This window comes from Erythrolamprus reginae, chromosome 3 (assembly GCF_031021105.1).
Source record: "Erythrolamprus reginae isolate rEryReg1 chromosome 3, rEryReg1.hap1, whole genome shotgun sequence".
Classification (NCBI taxonomy): domain Eukaryota; kingdom Metazoa; phylum Chordata; class Lepidosauria; order Squamata; family Dipsadidae; genus Erythrolamprus; species Erythrolamprus reginae.
The window spans coordinates 171,635,572-171,656,230 of record NC_091952.1 but is presented as its reverse complement, the minus strand read 5'-3'; the positions used below and the strand labels follow the sequence as shown (position 1 = coordinate 171,656,230).

The following is a 20,659-nucleotide window of genomic DNA, read 5'->3' as shown; positions in this document are numbered from 1 at the left end:
GCAAGAATTCTAGGACTGTCAGTATTTGGGCTCTTTCTGGTTGCATGTCTTTCCTGGTGCAGAACTGACAGAAGGCCGACCACGTGGCCTGGTAAATCCGGGATGTTGACGGCCGGCGGGCGGCCTGCATTGTGGCAATGATACTGTCCGGCAGACAATGCTCCCTCAGTTTGTTCCTCTCAAATGCCAAACGGCTAATTGGAGCCATTGAGGGTCTGGGTGGAATACTGACCCTTGACTGAGGGAGATTATCTTGTCTGGAATCCTCCAAGGTGGGGAGATCGACAGTGCTACTAAGTCCGAGAACCACGGGCGGCGTGGCCAATGTGGTGCAACAAGTAACACCTCCGCTTCCTCCAGTATAATCTTGTCTATCACTCTCTGGACCAAATTTGTCGGAGGGAAAGCGTACAACAGACCGCGAGGCCAGCTCGACCGTAGGGCGTCGACCTTCTCTGCCATGGGAGAGTGGAACCGAGAATAGAACCTGGGGAGCTGTGTATTGTTGTGAGTGGTGAACAAGTCCAACAGCGGTGTCCCGAATCGTAGTGTGATCTTGTGGAACAACTGTGAGTCCAGCCTCCACTCTGTGGGGTCCAAGGTGGTCCGGCTGAGCCAATCGGCCTGGACGTTGTTGACGCCTGCTATGTGCTCCGCGGATAGAGACGCCAGGTTGTACTCGGCCCAAGTGAAGAGGGCCATGGTCTCCCTCATGAGGCGAGGGGACCTCGTGCCTCCCTGATGGTTGAGGTAAGCTTTTGTGGCCACATTGTCCGTTAGGACTAAGACGTGTTGACCCCGAACCAAGGTTACAAAATGCTGGAGCGCTAAAAACACAGCCCTGAGCTCTAGAAGGTTGATGTTCACAGGGAGGAGGTCCTCCCTGGTCCAGAGTCCCTGAGCTACCTGGGAACCGATGTGTGCGCCCCAACCCGACAAACTTGCATCTGTAGTCATGACTAGTTGATCGGGAGCCTGGAAGGAACAACCCTGGAACAGTGCTGGAGAAGTCCACCAGTCCAAGGAGGTCTTGACGCTCCTTGGTAGCCTGATCAGCCGGTTTGACTGGCTGAGTTTCGCCTTCTGGGCCGGCAGCAGAAATCCTTTTAGTGGACGAATGTGGTGCCTGGCCCACAGGAGACCATGGTTCCCAGTACCCTGGACAAAAGGGCTAGGGATACCTTTGGTTGTCTCTGGATGGAAGCTATTAAGGCCAAGATATTGTCCAGTCTGTCTGGTGAAAGCGACACTGTGCATGTCGTGGTGTCTATCACTGATCCCAGATGTAGAAGTCTTGTAGCAGGGATCAATTGGCTCTTGGGAACGTTGATGGTAAAGCCGTGTTCTTCCAAAAATGTCATTGTGAGGTGGAGATCTCGGTGCGCTCCTGCCTGGGACTTGGACAACACGATGATATCGTCCAAGTATGCCATCAGGCGGACGGACCGTGTACGGAGATGAGCTGTGAGCACATCGAGCAATTTTGTGAAGGTACGAGGGGCCGATGATAGGCCGAATGGCATGGCCCGGTATTGATAATGCTTCCCTTCCACACAAAATCTTAGATACCTGCGATGTGGTGGAAATATCGGCACATGTAAATAAGCTTCCTTCAGGTCTAAGGAAGTGAGAAAGTCCTGAGGGCGTACTGCCGCTAGAATAGTATGCAAGGTGTGCATCCTGAATCTGCGGTAAAGAATGAACTGGTTTAATAATTTCAGATTCAGAATTAAGCGACAGCCCCCGGATGCCTTGGGGACTATGAACACCATAGAGTAAAATCCCCTGCCCTCCATGTGTTTTGGCACAGGCTCTATGGCTTGAATCTGAAGGAGGTGACTTACTTCCTGAAGCAATTCCTTCCGTTTGGTAGGGTTCTTTGGTGTTGGACAGTGTAGAAACCGGTTGGGCGGGGGCTGAATGAATTCCAACCGTAGTCCTTGTGTCACTGTCGATAGAGCCCATTTGTCTGAGGAGGTGGCCAGCCAGGAGGCGCTGAAAAGGTGTAATTTCCCTCCTACTGGCTGTGTCAAAGCAAAGTCATTTGGTTCGTTTAAATCCACGCTGGTTGGAACCTCGAAATGGCTGTCTGTTTGACTGATAGCCTCTGGCCCTGTCTTGAAAGGGGGTACGGTCATTCCTGTAGGCATTTTGGCCGAAATTGGCCTGGGGAAAGGACCTAAATTGCTGGTTTGACCGTGAGGTGTCCCAACGAAAGGACTGACGTCGGTTGTATGGAGTCTGACGACGATCCTGACCCCTTCTGGACTTTGGAAGAATCTTCCGTTTGTCCTTGTCCTCTATGAGGACCTTTTCTAAAATGTCGCCAAAAAGCTGAGACCCTTGAAAAGGCGATGATGCCAGGCGCCACTTAGATTTGGTGTCAGCTTGCCAACTGCGCAGCCATAGCAGTCGGCGTGATGCGAGGGTAGCGGACATCCCTCTCCCCGTGAACTTGGCAGCATGTAAGGTGGCATCGGCGGAAAACTCTGCCGCAGCCAACAACTTACTAAGGTCCTGGCGCATCCGTCCTTCCTCTGGCCCCAAGCGAGACATCATGTCCTCGATCCAGACGATGGAGGCTCTATTAAAAAACGATGCAGCTGCTGCTGCGCGGAACCCCCATCCGGCCATCATGTGGGTCTTCCTCAGAAGCACCTCAGCCTTCTTGTCCTCTGGTTTCAAGTTGTCACCCATCTCTGCAGGAACCAGAGCATTGGAAACCAGTGTTACCACCGGCTGGTCTATTGGAGGAAATTGCAGAAGAGCCTCTACTTCGTCGTCAAACGTGTAGAACTTCCTCTCTACCACCGATGGCCCCTGGGCTGCTGCCGGATACTGCCACGGTCTCTTAATACTTTGTACGAAAATTTCCGATGCCGGGACATGGTCTGTTTCAGGCTTAGGCTCCTTTAACAGAGTAGCGGATCTAGATGGCACGGCCTGCGATGGTTGGGCCGGATCCTTCAACTCCATAGTCTGTCTTGCCTTATATAAAAGGGTCCTGAACGAGGACTGTTTGAACAGTCCCGCCACCTGAGGTTGTTCTGGAGGTGCCTCATCCTCTGACATATCATAGTCTTTATCACTATCCTCCATTAACACAGGCTCCTCAAGTACAGATCCTAAACCTGAAAGGGGCGGTGCAGACCAGAGATCCCGGGTTGTGGCTTGTCTTGGCTGTTGAGGCCCTTGCTGTGCTCCCACTGCTATGCCCTTAGTATAGACATTGGTCAGTAATTCCTGGAAGGCCGGTGGCATATCCTGCCATGTATCAGGGTTGTCCCTGAGCCCCGCAGCTGTAGGGGTGAAGGTAGCTGCTGGAACCGCTTTGGCCTGAGGTGAAAAACCCCATACTGGTCTCTCCTGGGTGGCTGATCCCGGCCTGCTTCTGGGAGTCTCAAGCTGAGTCAGATTTGGGTGATCAGGAGACCAGTCTCTCTCAACCCTCTCTCTTGGGGTTTGTGGGCCAGCAGCCACATCAAGGCCCATCGGTGGTCCAGGCCTGGGCAGTGGAACACTGTGGAGGGCTGCCTCCAACTTTTGTTCAAGGGCCTGAATTCGCCTCTCGGCCTCTTTGATGGCTGAGGAAGAGGATTGGGATGATTTAGCCTTTATCTTCCCCTTATCCTTGGGCTTGGCCACCGGGGCAGAAACTGCAGATCCCAAAGCAGGGGCTGGATCTGCATTGCCACAGGAATCCATAGTACTCACAGTATTTGAGGCAGAAAGCAGAGTGTTAAAAGCAATTAACGGCACAGAGCTGTATTAATTATGCTATCACCTCCGACTGATAAAACTCCTCAAAATGGCCCCCCGAAGCTGCTGCCCAGTGCGCATGCCCCTGCCAGCCGTTCCAACCGTTCTTCGCGCCTAAATCAGGTCGCTGAAGCAATGAAGGGAGAGGAGGGGGGGAGGAGTTCCCCTTCAGCCGCTCAAAATGGCGGGCGCGGAGCGCAGTCTAAGGCAAAGGGGAAACCAGAAGGCTGACAGCCCTTCCCCATCGCAAGCCTTTTCTGTCCCCGGCGGATCCTGCTTCCGCATTCTCGGGTGACCGCGAGGCATCCGGAAGACTCTCTCCTTGTTATTCCGGCTATCGCAAGTGTCTGCTTGGCCGCCGAACATATGGTCGGCGGTAGGCGCCCTTTGAAGAAGCCGCGGTGCTTCTGACAGCGGCGGCGGCGCTCCCGGCGACCCAGAACTGGCGCCAACCGGCAACTTATTCCCCTGGGATCAGGGTAGTGCCAAGAGAGGTAAATTCGTCTTCGGGGGACACCGCGTCCCCGAGCCTCCCAGTGGGGGGGGCGGACCCCCCCACCTTCGGCTCCCAGCCGAGTTTGGCCACGGAGGCCAGTGACACCAGGCTGCTCCCCTTATGGGACGGTACCCTCTATGAGGGAAGAGGTCTCCTGGGGAAAACTCGGTGGGGGAGTCTGCCCACGGAGGGCAAAAACCCCTTTCATCTTCTGCAGCATCTGTAGAAACAGAAATAAAAGAAGAGAAACAGTTAAAGCAAGTAAAAAACAGATTTAAATAAACATTTTCTTTATTACAACTAACTCATACGTCTCGTTACTTAGACTGAGTTTTAAAACTGAGCTCACTGGGGGCAGGCAAGGGGCGGTGCCTAATAGTATGTTAATTCTAAACTCAGTCTCGACCAATAGGATTGAGAATAACCCATATTGGACTCTCCTTCCAGATGCAATGGAGAAAAGTAGGATTGGGGGAAACTTGAAAGTAGTGTTCCAGTATTGGAGAGACTGCCACAAAAAGGAGGGGGTCCATTTATTTTCCAAAGCACCAGATGGCAGGACAAGAAACAATGTATGGAAACTAATCCAGGAGATAAGTAATCTAGGATTAAGGAGAAACTTCCTATCAGTGATGACAATTAACCAGTGGAACAGCTTGTCTTCAGAAATTGTGGGTGCTTCCTCCCTGGAGGTTTTTAAGAAGAGACTGGGCAGTTTGAAATCGTATGGGATCTCTTTTTATTTTATTTATTTATTTATTAGATATGTATGCCGCCCCTCTCCGTAGACTCGGGGCAGCTCACAACACAATAAAACAATTCATGACAAATCTAATAATTTAAAAACATTAAAAAAAACCCCATTATTAAGCAGACATACATACAAACATACCATATATAAATTGTATAGGCCCGGGGGAGATATCTCAATTCCCCCATGCCTTGCGGCAAAGGTGGGTTTTAAGGAGTTTAGGAAAGGCAAGGAGGGTGGGGGCAGTTCTAATCTCCGGGAGGAGCTGGTTCCAGAGGGTTGGGGCCACCACAGAGAAGGCTCCTCCCCTGGGACCCACCAGACAACATTGTTTAGTCGATGGGACCCAGAGAAGGCCAACTCTGTGGGACCTAATTGGTCGCTGGGATTCGTGCGGCAGAAGGCGGTCCCGGAGATAATCTAGTCCGATGCCATGAAGGGCTTTATAGGTCATAACCAACACTTTGAATTGTGATCGGAAATTGGTCGGCAACCAATGCAGTGTTGGTGTAACATGGGCATACCTGGGGAAGCCCATGATTGCTCTCGCAGCTGCATTCTGCACGATCTGAAGTTTCCGAACACTTTTCAAAGTTAGCCCCTAGTAGAGAGTGTTACAGTAGTCGAATCTCGAGGTGATGAGGGCATGAGTGACTGTGAGCAGTGAGTCCCAGTCCAGATAGGGCCGCAACTGGTACACCAGGCGAACCTGGGTAAACGTCCCCCTCGCCACAGCTGAAAGATGGTTATCTAATGTGAGCTAAGCAGGGGGCTGGACTAGAAGACCTCCAAGATCTCCCTTCCAGCTCTATTCTAATATATTATGATATGATAAAGTGTTGGACTGGAACTGGAGAGTTCCAGGTTCAAGTTTACTCTCAGCCATGGAAGCTCACATAGTCACAGCCTCACCTAATTCACAGGATCATTGTTAGGAAAGATAACAGAAGAGATATTATCATATATGCCACCTTAAATTCCTGGGGAAAAAGGGCAAGATCTAGCAAATAAATAATAAAGAAAGAAATGTGTTTGAAAAGGTTTCTTAGTTATTTTTATTCTATTATTTATTTACACTATAGTTATAGATGAGGTATCACAATGAAAATAATCCCATACATAAATAAATTTAATAGTGCATCTTTATTATAGTAATGGAAAATACACGTATTGAGTTTGAAATAAAGGAATTGGATTAAGAACTGTGTTTTGTCCCATAAACAAAATAGTACAAGAAACTCCTACAGTAGTTTAAGAAACACTTAGCTGATACTAGATTAACTAAGTGGAATGCTTGAAGTAAGACAAGTCAGGAATCAGACATTAGAAGACATACTAAAATTCTTCTTTACTGATATATTTGATAACAGATGTTTGACAGCATTTCCCCAACTTGTTCTCTTATCCCAAAGGGAGCCAGGGCAGTTTTTTCCTCAGGCTTTCTTGTTTTCCTAAACTAGTTACATGTTTCACTAATTGCCACTTCATTTCTTCCCACCAAAGTTATTTCTACGCTGCTCCATACTACATACTACTGAAGTAAGCAATATACTTGTGGGAATTACCAGTCCTGTCAATAACACTAGTAGCATGGGCTGCATACGGCCAGTGGGCCTTGAGTTTGACACCTTGATATAAAAGGAACTGAAGCAAAAATCAAGAAACCCCAAATACTTGTCTAAACATAAATGTTTTTGACTTTAAAAATTGCACATCTTAAAAATATGTCTGGTCCATGATTTTAAACAAAAAGATACTTCATAAATCCATATATGCCTAAACTTCGGTCAGTTTACTGCAGAACTCACTAAAAATAAGGACATGCAAAATTGGAAACTAAATAATGTTCCATCAACTTTAAATATAATAAATAAAATATATGAAATTGCTGAAATGGATAAATTGACAATGGAAATTAGACAAAAAGATTAGACAGAATTCTACCAGACGTGGAAAAGATGGTATAGACCAAAAAAAATATTTAAAACTTTAAACACTTACAATGCAGTCAAATATGTTATTTCCTAGCAATCTTGTTACCCTTTGTTACTCCTTTGTTATGAAATATTAGATACAAGAGTGAAATATACATGACCAACATTCGTGTAAAAATATGAACATAGTAAACAATAGTGAAAGCTGTAGTAACAATGCCAACCTGCAGGCTGGCAAAAATGTTTTGTTTTATTTATTGTGTGTTTTTTTCTTTTTTTTTCTTGTGTATTGTGTGGATTGCTATATTGTTTTCTTTTCCTTGCATTGCATTTGTCTTGTTTCAGTGTAAATAATTAATAAAAATATTTAAATAAAAAATAAAAAAATAAAAAAAAGGACACAAAGAGAAATAAATATCTATAATATAGATATTCTATATTAGAAATATCTATATTATTTTTCCTAAAATACCACCTACACATTAGCAAAATGATTCCAATTAAATAATGCGTACGGGTAAATAAAATTACAGTTACTTCGTAGGTGCTGAGTTCTTTACTAGGTTTCATATAAAACCCCTGATGTATAAGAAATATAGCCAACGGGGATACTTTAGGCTAATTAGAGATACTGTCATGCAACTTGCCAAAAGCCTTAGATATGCCTCACTGGATAATAGCAACATTCTCAGGCCAAATAGTGTGAAAACCCATTAACAAGGTATTCATTGAAACTCATAAACTCCCTCAAAGGTTTGCTCCCAGACAATGAGAGGAATACCTAATTATGTAAAATACTGCCCAATTCATAAAATAGGGATCCTTCTCATAAATAAAAGGACAGGTGAAAAGCAATTCTTGACATCATTTTCTTGTTAAGATGCTCCCATCAATTTATTTCTACAGAAAAGCCCCAAGTGAGTTGTCAAAACAATTTAAAAAATTGAAACTGTAAACCTGTCAAGAAATTATTCCAGTCATTAAAAATCCTTGCTGTTTAAGAATCATGCACATGTTAGCTTCTGAGCATGTGTAATTTACTTTAAAACATTACTCTAATGTTCATAGGAACAGCACAGAGGAAAAGCATTCTACCAAATTCTTTTAAACATTTATGACTTCTTGATATAACAATTTTCTCTGGTTATGAATTGTCTCCAGTACAGGTGATCCTTGATTTGTTTAGAAGTTCATACAAAGTTGCAGCAGCATTGAAAAAGTGACTTACAACTTGTCCTCACATTTATGACTGTAGCAGCATCCCCACAACCAGGGGTGAAATAGTCCTAGTTTGCTCATACCTAATGATCATTGGAGAGCCGAGGGAGCACAAGGCTCCGCCCACCCACCTGGATGCCGCCATTTGGGTTCTTTTACCCTCTGCTCATGCGCAAAGCGTTTTGTGCATTCAGATTTTTGAGAAGGGAAAAAGAATTAAGATTAAACTACTTGGCAACTGATGTGTATTTATGATGGTTGTGGCTGATGTACACTGATGTGTATTTATGATGGTTGAGGTCATGTGATCATTTGCAACCGTCTCAGCTGGCTTCTGATGGGTAAAGTCAATTGGGAAGGAGCAGCTGCATTCAATGAATGAATCTATGTATGATTTGCTTAACAACCATGACAAAAAAAATGGGTCCAACTTTACTTGCCGTGTTTAACAAGGGGAATTTTAGTCTCGATTGTTAAGTCCAGGACATCCTCTATATTGTTATATGCATGCTTCCTACATAAAGCAGCTAAATCAAAACACTTGTCAATATAAATACAAGAGATTTTCTATTCCAGGACTATTTGCCTGTTTTTTTAAGTATTGGGTTTTCTTCATCTTCTTATACAATTTACATGTTCTGCATCTATATCCCCAGGCACATCCACATGTTGGATCTTAATTTCTTTTCCAATAGAACAAGTAAAAGTGGAAATGATCAATACATTATGAATATTGCCTCCAGTATTGGGCATGAAATTCGGCTTCTGCGCATGCACAGGAAGTGAAATCTTGCGCAAGGATTTTGCCGATTTTTGGTGGTTTTTTTGCTTACGCGCATACGCCGAAGCAAAGAAATAGCTGAAAATCAGCGAAATCTTACGCGTGCAAGCATCTTTGCACAAGATTTCACCTCCTACGCATGCGTAGAAGCCAAATCCCATGCAGGCGCACGAGTGCCTGCCGGACGCCTGCGTGCCCGCGCCACTCACCGCGAGCACACTGATAGCGCCGACGACAGGGTGCCCTTCACTGATTGCCTGTTATTATTCTTTATCAAGTAGATTGCAGAGCATTATTTGTCCATGGCATCATTTGTAATCATATCAAAATTAGGGTAAGCAGAACATCAAACAATCACACTCTCTTATGGTCCCTATCATTGTTTGCTAATTGAAGACAACTGAGGTGGCCAAGTAATTATTGAGAAAAGACTGAAAGCAGCAGGGAAGCAATTACAAACCTCTTGTAACCAGCTGTCCAAATGCTGCAGTTTGGTGACTGAGTGATTGGACCATTCATTAACAAAACTGAAAGAATGCTTTCACTTACTACTTCCGTTGGTCTGTAGTATTTATGATTAACTGTCACATGAATCTTGCCTGTTTCTTTGCATCGGCCCACTTCATTCATATCCTTTCCTTCCCACCTGTAAAGAGATGGAACATTTAACACATATAATGACTTTACTGACATGAGGAGAAGGACATTTAGTTCTCTGATCCATAATAAAAGTTTGCATTAATTTTCTCCATGAACAGAAACAAACAACACACAAAAACAAACAACAAGCTAGATGGGTGCATAACCATTTCTACTAAGATTCAATTATTCTTTATGCTCCACTTCAGTTGTAGCATAATTTTTAAGAATCCTAAATCCCACTTTTTGAGATGTAATTATTTTAGTTTTCGGATACAAATAGTTTATATCAAGGCATTTGACTTTCTCTCTCTGTATGTATCTCAGTTAGGTATTTTTAGTGGTGCCAACCCATGAAAAATTATTTACAATGAAACTTTTAACAAGAATAGCCACTGATTTGGAACCATGTTGTATGTGTTTATTTATTTATTTATTTTGTCCAATACACAATGGGGTTTTTAGTGGGTATATATCTATATACACATAGTAAAATACATGATGAAGGTTATAGAGGAGATTCTCATAGTAAAATATATCTAAGAAATAATAGAAAAGAAGATATAGTAATAGAACATATCAATGAAAGAATAGAAGAAGAGATATAGGAATAGAAGAAAGGTATAGGAGATATAGGAGAGCAATAGGACAGGGGACGGAAGGCACTCTAGTGCACTTGTACTCGCCCCTTACTGACCTCTTAGGAATCTGGATAGGTCAACCGTAGATAATCTAAGGGTAAAGTGTTGGGGGTTTGGGGATGACACTATGGAGTCCGGTAATGAGTTCCACGCTTCGACAACTCGGTTACTGAAGTCATATTTTTTATAGTCAAGTTTGGAGCGGTTAATATTAAGTTTAAATCTGTTTCACAGTCTATAGAAAAGTTTATTCTGAAATTGTTTGAACATCAGACTAAAACCCAGATATCTGTATTCTTCGAATTGTTCTTTATTGCTTTCTTAACACAATATTTTGGTTATTTTTAACAGTCTTTCTGACTTTTATTTAATATGTTCCTTGTAGTGTACAATGACATTAACAATTGCCCGGAAAACTGCATCTTGGGATTTATAAAAGGTAAATTGTTTTGTATTAATTGCACATGATATATTATTTTAAGCATTTTTTTTTGCTTCTTAAAATCCTTTTGCCTATTTAACATTCTGTCCTTTTAAAAAGGTGAAATGGAAAAAGCAGATGAAGAGCCTCGTATTCATGAATTACAACCAGAATGAACAAATTGTGTACCGTATGTTTACATAAAGCTAGAATCCTCTCTACTTCCCCTTCTTAAATTCAGAGGTTCCCATATATATTTTGACCCAGAAAACACTTCTTGCAACATCAAAGATTCCCATCCTCAACCATATGTCTTTCAGCCTCACAATAAAGATACTTGAATGGAAAACAAGAGTAAACGTTTGGCTGAGAAAAGTCATTGTGCATTTGGAGGGAAGCATGAAGTATCATAATGTTTTAAAATAATACATAATCAAAGCTTTGCTACAGTAAATATGTATGTATGTATATATATATGTACGTATATATGTTGAAGAATGGAAAGAAATGAAGAATGAAGAAAGTCCAATTTCTTCTGTTTTGGTGTGTCTAACCTCTGGCCAATGGCCTGGATGCTAAAATATATAAAGAATGGTTGCAGGCACTGGGTATGTCTAGTTTAATGAAAAGAAGGACTAGGGGGGACATGATAGAAGTGTTACAGTGTCTCAGGGGTTGCCACAAAGAAGAGGGAGTTAAACTATTCTCCAAAGCAGCTAAGGATAGAACCAGAAGCAATGGGTGGAAACTAATCAAGGAGAGAAGCAACTTAGAACTAAAGAGAAATTTCCTGACAGTTAGAACAATTTATCAATGGAACAACCTGCCTCCAGAAGTTGTGAATGCTCCAACATAGCAAGTTTTTAAGATGTTGGATAGCCATTTGTCTGAAGTAGTGTAGGGCTTTCTGCCTAAGCAGGGAGTTGGACTAAAAGATCTCCAAGGTCCCTTTCAACTCTGTTATTATATTAATAAGCAAATGCTGCCTCTACAAAGAAACTGAAGAAAAAAATTGATCACTTATTATTAATTGGATTTATTAATTTATTTATTAATTGGATTTGTATGCTGTCCCTCTCTGAGGACTCGGGGCAGCTCACAACATATCAAAAGTACATAACAGTATACATCTCAGAAATCCAATTAATATGACTAAAAGAAATTAAAAACTCCAACATAATTTTAAAAGACATTCATAACCATTCACTCCATAAATACACTAAAGCACTCATTGGTCAGGGGGCTAGGATCTAAAGGCCCCAGGCCTGGTGGCATAAATAGGTCTTTAAACTTTTTCGGAAGGCAAGGAGGGTGGGGTCAGTGCGAATCTCCGGGAGGAGTTGATTCGGGAGTCACTGCTCACAGTCACTCATGCCCTAATCACCTCGAGGCTTGACTACTGTAATGCTCTCTACATGGGGCTACCTCTGAAAAGTGTTCGGAAACTTCAGATCGTGCAGAATGCAGCTGCGAGAGCAATCATGGGCTTCCCTAAGTATGCCCATGTTACACCAACACTCCACAGTCTGCATTGGTTGCCGATCAGTTTCCGGTCACAATTCAAAGTGTTGGTTATGACCTATAAAGCCCTTCATGGCATCGGACCAGAATATCTCCGGGACCACCTTCTGCCGCACGAATTCCAGCAACCAGTTAGGTTTCACAGAGTTGGCCTTCTCCGGGTCCCGTCGACTAAACAATGTCGTTTGGTGGGACCCAGGGGAAGAGCCTTCTCTGTGGCAAAACCAACTCCCCCCAGACATCAGAGTTGACCCACCCTCCTTGCCTTTCGTAAGCTCCTTAAAACCCACCTCTGTCGTCAGGCATGGGGGAATTGAGACTTCCCCTTCCCCCTAGGCTTATAAAATTTATCCATGGTATGTCTGTAGGTATGATTGGTTTCTTAAATTAGGGTTTTTTAATTAACTTAAATTGTTGGATTTGTTTATATTGTTTTATTGTTGTTGTTAGCCACCCCGAGTCTACGGAGAGGGGCGGCATACAAATCTGATAAACAAACAAACAAACAAACAAACAAACAAATAAATAAATAAATCTCAGAAATCCAATTAATATGACTAAAAGAAATTAAAAACTCCAATATAATTTTAAAAGAATCATTCACTCCATAAATACACTAAGGCACTCATTGGTCAGGGGGCTAGGATCTAAAGTCCCCAGGCCTGGTGGCATAAATAGGTCTTTAAACTTTTTCGGAAGGCAAGGAGGGTGGGGTCAATGCGAATCTCCGGGAGGAGCTGATTCAGGGCCAGGGCCCCCACAGAAAAGGCACTTCCTGTGGGCCCTGCCAATTGTCTGGTTGACGGGACCTGAGAAGGCCAACTCTGTGGGACCTGACCAGGTGCTGGGAAGTAGTCTTGGAGGTAACTTAAATTAGCTGCTGCAAGAAGATTGAATAGGCTGACTATAAACAATGGCGTGACAAAGTAGTAATAATGGTGTTTTGCAATGTCTGCAAGAAATACCACTTGCCTGTAGGCAAGAACCTGTGGGACCACAAAGTAGAGAAATAGAAAATAAAATGCTCTGGGACAAACAAGCACCTGCCACGTAACACCCCATAACAATTACTGGTAAAAACTATAAACAAATCATTATTTTCCAAATGTAAAATAATGCACTTGGGGGAAAAGGAATCCTCAATCTGAGTATTGTATTGGCAATTCTGTATTAGCAAATACTTCAGAAGAAAAGGATTTAGGGGTAGTGATTTCTGACAGTCTCAAAATGGGTGAACAGTGCAGTCAGGCGGTAGGGAAAGCAAGTAGGATGCTTGGCTGCATAGCTAGAGGTATAACAAGCAGGAAGAGGGAGATTATGATCCCGCTATATAGAATGCTGGTGAGACCACATTTGGAATACTGTGTTCAGTTCTGGAGACCTCACCTACAAAAAGATATTGACAAAATTGAACGGGTCCAAAGACGGGCTACAAGAATGGTGGAAGGTCTTAAGCATAAAACGTATCAGGAAAGACTTCATGAACTCAATCTGTATAGTCTGGAGGACAGAAGGAAAAGGGGGGACATGATCGAAACATTTAAATATATTAAAGGGTTAAATAAGGTCCAGGAGGGAAGTGTTTTTAATAGGAAAGTGAACACAAGAACAAGGGGACACAATCTGAAGTTAGTTGGGGGAAAGATCAAAAGCAACATGAGAAAATATTATTTTACTGAAAGAGTAGTAGATCCTTGGAACAAACTTCCAGCAGACGTGGTAGATAAATCCACAGTAACTGAATTTAAACATGCCTGGGATAAACATATATCCATCCTAAGATAAAATACAGAAAATAGTATAAGGGCAGACTAGATGGACCATGAGCTCTTTTTCTGCCGTCAGACGTCTATGTTTCTATGTTTCTATCTGGATAGTGGATGTGGCAATAACTTGGGGCAGGAAAGGAGAAGAGAAAGAACTCAAATAGAACAACTATGGCAAAAAAAGCAAAGGCATGACAAAAGTGATAGATGCCACAGTCATTGAGCAGCATAACAAATTATAGCTATTTTCAGGAAAACTGAATATAATTTTGAATTGTGTAAGTAATGAAATAGCTGGATATGAGATGGAATAAACTTTTTCTCTACTTCTTAGACTGAGTTGACAAAGCAGACATATTATTTTTATAGGATGTCCTGTTCCAAGTCAAAGACAACAGAATCTCAAATACACAACAAAAGCCACAAAAGCGAATAATCACCAAAACAGTATCATTTAGAGAAAAGAATGCATTCACACAGATAGCAGGGTTTAAAATAAGATAAATTGAATGATGGAGGATATGGTATATGGTATACAGTGTTTCCTCGATTTTTGCGGGTTCGAACTTCGCGAATAGCCTATACCATGGTTTTTCAAAAAATATTAATTAAAAAATACTTTGCGGTTTTTTTCTTATACCACAGTTTTTCCCACCCAATGATGTCATATGTCATTGCCAAACTAATAATTTTTGCAAATAAATAACAAAAAAAAATTATTGTTATTAAATAATTATGTTTATAAATATCAGGATTACTAAGTGTCTTATTAAATGGTGAGTACCAGTAAAAATGGTGAATAAATGGTTGTTAAGGGAATGGGAAATGGTAATTTAGGGGTTTAAAGTGTTAAGGGAAGGCTTGTAATACTGTCCATAGCCAAAAATGGTGTATTTACTTCCGCATCTCTACTTCGCGGAAATTCAACTTTCGTGGGCAGTCTCGGAACGCATCCCCTGCGGAAATCAAGGGAACACTGTAATGTGACTGGTTTTTAAGTTTAAAAACACATAGTCCAGAACTATCTCATCAATTCCTGTGGGACTGCTTCTTATAGCAAGTAGACTAAACATAATATTTGAAGACTACTGTTGGTCAAATCAATTTAAGCTTCTTGAATTGTTTGGATAGTGGCTTTATTATGCGAATATTAATAACTGCACCTATTACAATGTGTTTTTCATTAATTTAGTTCTTACTTAATTTCAGAGTTATTTTTCATGGTAAAAGACCAAATGTGAATACAAATAAATGAAATATATCTCAATAGCTTCACATTTTCTGTCTTCACATCTACTCTTATCACATTTGAAATAGGGATCATCATAAAATAGCAATCAATATCTTAGAGGAGAAAAAAAGCTGTTTCAGTATGAGCGTTGCTTAATGATTTTAAGACATTTTACAGTCTTAAGTCTTGACTAAATTGTACTGCATTAGTTCAATGTAAAGTGTTTAATAATGACTTGGATGGAAAAGCAATACAAGAAAATATTCCTAAATATACATCTTAGAAATAATTGTTTGACATGAATAACAGTTAGTCTGAGAAGTGATTTTTTGGGGGCTAGCGAATTTGTCACTAATTGTCAAACAGATTAGCCACTTCATTGAAGCTTGCCTAATGCATTCACAAGAGTATATTAATATGCACCCCAAAGTTTTACATTAGTTTTTCCATCCCCAGAATGAATGTATTCATTTTAAAAAGAACTCTAAATGGCCAATTTCCTTCCTGCCTTGTTAATGTTCAGAGATGTTTAACTAGTCAGAAAGAATAAAAATACAAGCCCAGTCTTGAAAACATGCTAAAATGTTGGTATCAAGATCAACTCTCAAGAAGACAATGATCACACTGCAGGCAGGTATTTGTAAAAAACAAAAATATTTTTCAACTATTTTCCTATATTTTTGCTATTTGTGTGAATATGAATGGTTGCAAATATGATTGTCATAGGGGTCAAATAAGCAATGGAGAAGCAATATTAATAAAAATCTTAGGATATAAGCAACAAGTTACAGTCATACAGTCAACATGGGAGGAAATGGGTGAAAGGAATGATGAGAAAAACTAGTAGAATAGAAGTGCAGATTTAGTAGAAAGTCTGACAGTGTTGAGGGAATTATTTGTTTAGTAGAGTGATGGCGTTTGGAAAAAACCTGTTCTTGACTTATTGATTTAAAAGCAAATATTTGATTGAAATTAAGTTAAGGCTACATGATATTCACAAGCTTCTAAATAAAAAGTAAACCGATAGTAACAGGAAAGTATTCTTTTAAATCCCCAAACTAAGATAATAATATGTAGCTCTTTCAAAACCCCTCAAGTTGCCTCAGCAGAAACCTCAGCAGCAAAATGATAATATTTAAGGAAAACAAATCCTAGCAGCAACCATGATGAATTTTCTCACGCAAGCGAGAAATATAAATCAGTAGAGATATCGCTACTGATTTTAATCAAAAAAGAATTATCCCTTGTTTAGGAACTAAGTACAATAATCTACAGTCATTTATTTATGTTTAATACTCTTCTAATTTTTAATCATTTTGTCTTCCAGTTGGAAAATAAACACTGGTAAGCAGTGAATACCAATGTCATTGCTTCGAGCCATGGTTTTAACAGTTGCTGAATAGTGTTTAGTTTACTTGCTCCTTCTGTGTAAAGTCCAGGGAGCTGGGGGAATGAGCAAATGCAAGGGTATAATAAAAAAATGTAAGAAGAATGTATTTGGGCAAGCATACTCATTTTAATTCTAGCAGCATTTGATAAGGCTATGATGAGTGAAATTAAGTAAGCAAAGTATAATAAGAAACTTTGAGGTATCTGTGGCTGGAGGTGAACAATACCTGGGAAATAATTTATTTATTTATTAGATTTGTATGCCGCCCCTTTCCGAAGACTCGAGGCGGCTAACAATAATAAAAAAGACAATGTAAACAAATCTAATATTAAAAATAATCTAAAAAAAAACCCCATTTAAAGAACCACTCATACATACAAGCATACCATGTATAAATTCTATAAGCCTAGGGGGAAGTGAAATTTCAATTCCCCCATGCCTGACGACAGAGGTGGGTTTTAAGGAGCTTGCGAAAGGCAAGGAGGTTGGGGGCAACTCTGATATCTGGGGGGAGCTGGTTCCAGAGGGTCGGGGCCGCCACAGAGAAGGCTCTTCTCCTGGGTCCCGCCAAACGACATTGCTTAGTCGACGGGACCCAGAGAAGGCCAACTCTGTGAGACCTAACCGATCGCTGGGATTCGTGCGGCAGAAGGCGGTCCCAGAGATATAAGGTCCCTTTGTTGCTGTGCCCCCCCCTCTAGAATATAATTTCTTCATCTACAACAGTTCTTGGGAAAACCAGCAGAGTATTGAAGTTGAAATCATAGTTACACCCTGCCTCTGGCCAAAGGGAAACAAACAAACAAACAAACAAACAAACAAACAAACCAAAAAGAAGCTTTGGCTAAGCCCTATATGGCTCAGGGCCAGGCTATTTACGGGACTGCCTCTTAGCGCATACCTTCCTGAGACCAATAAGAGCTCACAGAGTTGGCCTCCTCTGGGTCCAGTTGACTAAGCAATGCAGATTGGCGGGACTACGGGGGAGGGCCTTCTCTGCGGCTGCCCCGGCTCTTTTGAACCAGCTTCCACCCAATGTCCGCACCACCTCCACCCTGCTGGCCTTTCGTAAGCCATAAAGACCTGGCTGTGTCGGCAGGCTTGGGGCCCATAAATTTTACATTCTAGATGGCCAATGTTATGAATGGTGTGCATGTGTATGACGGTGACTGTTTTTAATCTTTTGTTTTATAATGTTTTAGTTTAGAAACAATTTGGCCATACCAGCAGATAAAAAGGAAAAAAAAAATTCTGAATAAGACACACACAATAATTTCAGGAAAAGGCAATATAGCCTAATGTGATTGTGACAATGTATTCATTGCTTTTTGGTGTAAATCTCAACCCTTCAAGCAATGCATACTTTTATTGCGGAACTGTATGCAGAATTATAATAAAAAAGCATTCATAAATCTTTTCAAGACCTGATTAGGCTTCTCCTTCCTTTTTTCACAGCATCCATTAAAAGCTCTTGTATATTACAGTGGTTTGAGGCTATTCTTACAGTCCTGCTCTTATTTAATAAGATTAATGACAGAAAATTAGTCAAGACAAGTGTTTGCCTGTTTGGTTTATCCTTCTGGGGTTAAATTAGAGGAGGGAAATGTTCCTCTGTCATGTTATTTAATTAGTAATAGACAAAAAGAATTTTTTCAAAAATGTTTTACTTGTATATTGAAATTATTTGTAGCTCAAAGGCCTTCTTGTCATTGCAAAGAATTAAATTAGACTTTGTCTGACTTATCATTCACAATTTCCTTTGGCACTAGCAGTGTTAAAATATTCAATTAGATTTCAGAAAATAAAGGTCTAACTCTTAGAACTGTTTATCTGTCACTTGCCAAAGTTATCTCCCCCACCCCAGACTAATACAATGAAATAGTCCTCTTACTAAAAAGATAGGCTGCTGAGTCCGATGCTAATAAAGTACTTTACAAATCAATAACATGAAATTATTATTTTTATTTTATTCTCTATTTAAAAGCATAATTCTTATGCTTTATCAGGATTTTATATTTAAAATGACATGCAATTTATAGGTAATCCTCATTTAGTGACTGCATCATTTAGCAACCATTCAGTTACGAAGGTGATGACAAAATAACTTTGTGACCAATCCTCACATTTATGACCTTAGCAAATCTGTAAAGCCAAAGAAAGCTGAATTAAGGTCAAAAGAATGCTGGTGGTTTCACTTAACAAATAACTTGCTGTTTCTTATTATAGGTTGTGAATGGTCGATGTAGAGGTGCAGTCACTAAAGGAGGCATATAAATCCAATTAAATAAATAAACGAATACCTGTATTCAAAGTTGGTTCACAAAGCAGTAAATAGGTGGATGGATAGAATTTTATTCATATGTAACTATGTGATTAGATTTATGCAAATAAATTATGCTTATTTCTAAATCAGGCTAAGAGAGATGGAACAAGAAAATAAACCTTTGTTCACATCTTCACTGTTCTATTATACACTGTTGTAAATACAAAAATGCTTAATACTAGTGTTACCTTCCAAAGATACTTTATTGGAGTTTGCCCTATACAATATATAAATGTTTACATTCCGCAAATACTGTATATGAAATTCTAGCCTATCCAGGCATTCTAGATACAGGTCAACTTACAATCATTTGCTTATTGACTGTTCGACGTTACAATAGCATGGAAAAAAATGTCTTAAAACAGTTGCATTTATAATCGTTACAGCATCCTCACAGTCACCTGATGAAAATTTGACCTCTTGACAATTGGTGTGTATTTATGATGACTGCAATGTCCTTGGGGTCATGTGATCATGCTTGTGACCTTCCCAGCTATTGTCCAACAAGGAAAGTTAATGGGGGAAATCAAATTCAATTAACAACCATATTATTAAGAATGCCAAGTGATTTGTTTAACAACCTATAAAGCCCTTCATGGCATCGGACCAGAATATCTCCGAGACCGCCTTCTGCTGCACGAATCCCAGCGACTGAATAGGTCCCACAGAGTGGGCCTTCTCCGATTCCCGTCAACTAAACAATGTTGGTTGGCGGGCCCCAGGGCAAGAGCCTTCTCTGTGGCGGCCCCGACTCTCTGGAACCAGCTCCCCCCAGAGATTAGAACTGCCCCTACCCTCCTTGCCTTTCGTAAACTCCTCAAAACCCACCTTTGTCGTCAGGCATGGGGGAACTGAGATATTTCCCCCGAGCCTATATAATTTATGTATGGTATGTTTGTTTGTATGTATGTCTGCTCAACAATGGGTTTTTTAAAATATTTTAAATTTTAAATTATTAGATTTGTCATGAACTGTTTTATTGTGTTGTGAGCCGCCCCGAGTCTCCAGAGAGGGGCGGCATACAAATCTAATAAATAAATAAATAAATAAATAAACAAACAAACAAACAAACAAACCATGACAAAAAAAGGTTGTAAAATTGGGCATGACTCTTTTAACAAATGCCTTGCTTAAAATGGAAATTTGGATCTCGGTTGTGGTTATAAGTTGAGGACTATCTGTATCTACATCTAGTTTCCACAATGATCATAAGAAAACTTGATGCAGCATGAAGACATTTGTATTGTAACATGCTTACAATTACCTCTTACAAATAAGCTACTTTAATTCTCCAACTTTAAATATATTTCATGTATGGACGTGCATTTGTATGGTTTCCCCCCCTCCCTATATTTAGAAAGTTAATTAATTTGGCTCACTTTTATTTTTAACTGAATCCTATATCCAATCCATCTCCGTCTTACATCAATTTGGACAGTTTATTGTTAACTGAAATATATTTTCATTTCAGGTGCTAGGTATTAAAAACAAATTAGTTAATGGTGAAAGAAATTAGCAATGTAAGTTTTTCTAACTGTTCTGACATTAGGAACAGTTGAATTAAATTCCAATAGTAAGCAAACATGCAGCCTGTGCTTTCTACGTTTTTCAAAACATAGTCTAGTGTACAATAATAAACATAAGATATTGGCTTATTTGTTTTCCTTTCCCTAATCTCTTCTTTAGTTAGAAAACTTCTTGTTATATTTATCAAGAGAAATAATAGTAACAATTAAGTACGGGGACTTAAAACAACTGCATTTCGTGTTCTTGCTTTGTATTAATAAA

The 20,659-nt window shown here is 40.6% G+C and overlaps 1 protein-coding gene across 2 annotated transcripts in view; it reads right to left on the bottom strand.

Annotated features, from left to right (window-relative positions):
- The window catches only part of GMDS (GDP-mannose 4,6-dehydratase), a 337,377-nt gene that overhangs the window by 80,849 nt on the left and 235,869 nt on the right, over positions 1–20,659 (bottom strand). For both annotated transcript variants that reach the window (XM_070747167.1, XM_070747166.1), the window contains exon 9: positions 9,489–9,585. In XM_070747167.1, coding sequence (XP_070603268.1) covers positions 9,489–9,585 — 97 coding nt within the window. The remainder of the gene's footprint in view (positions 1–9,488; positions 9,586–20,659) is intronic.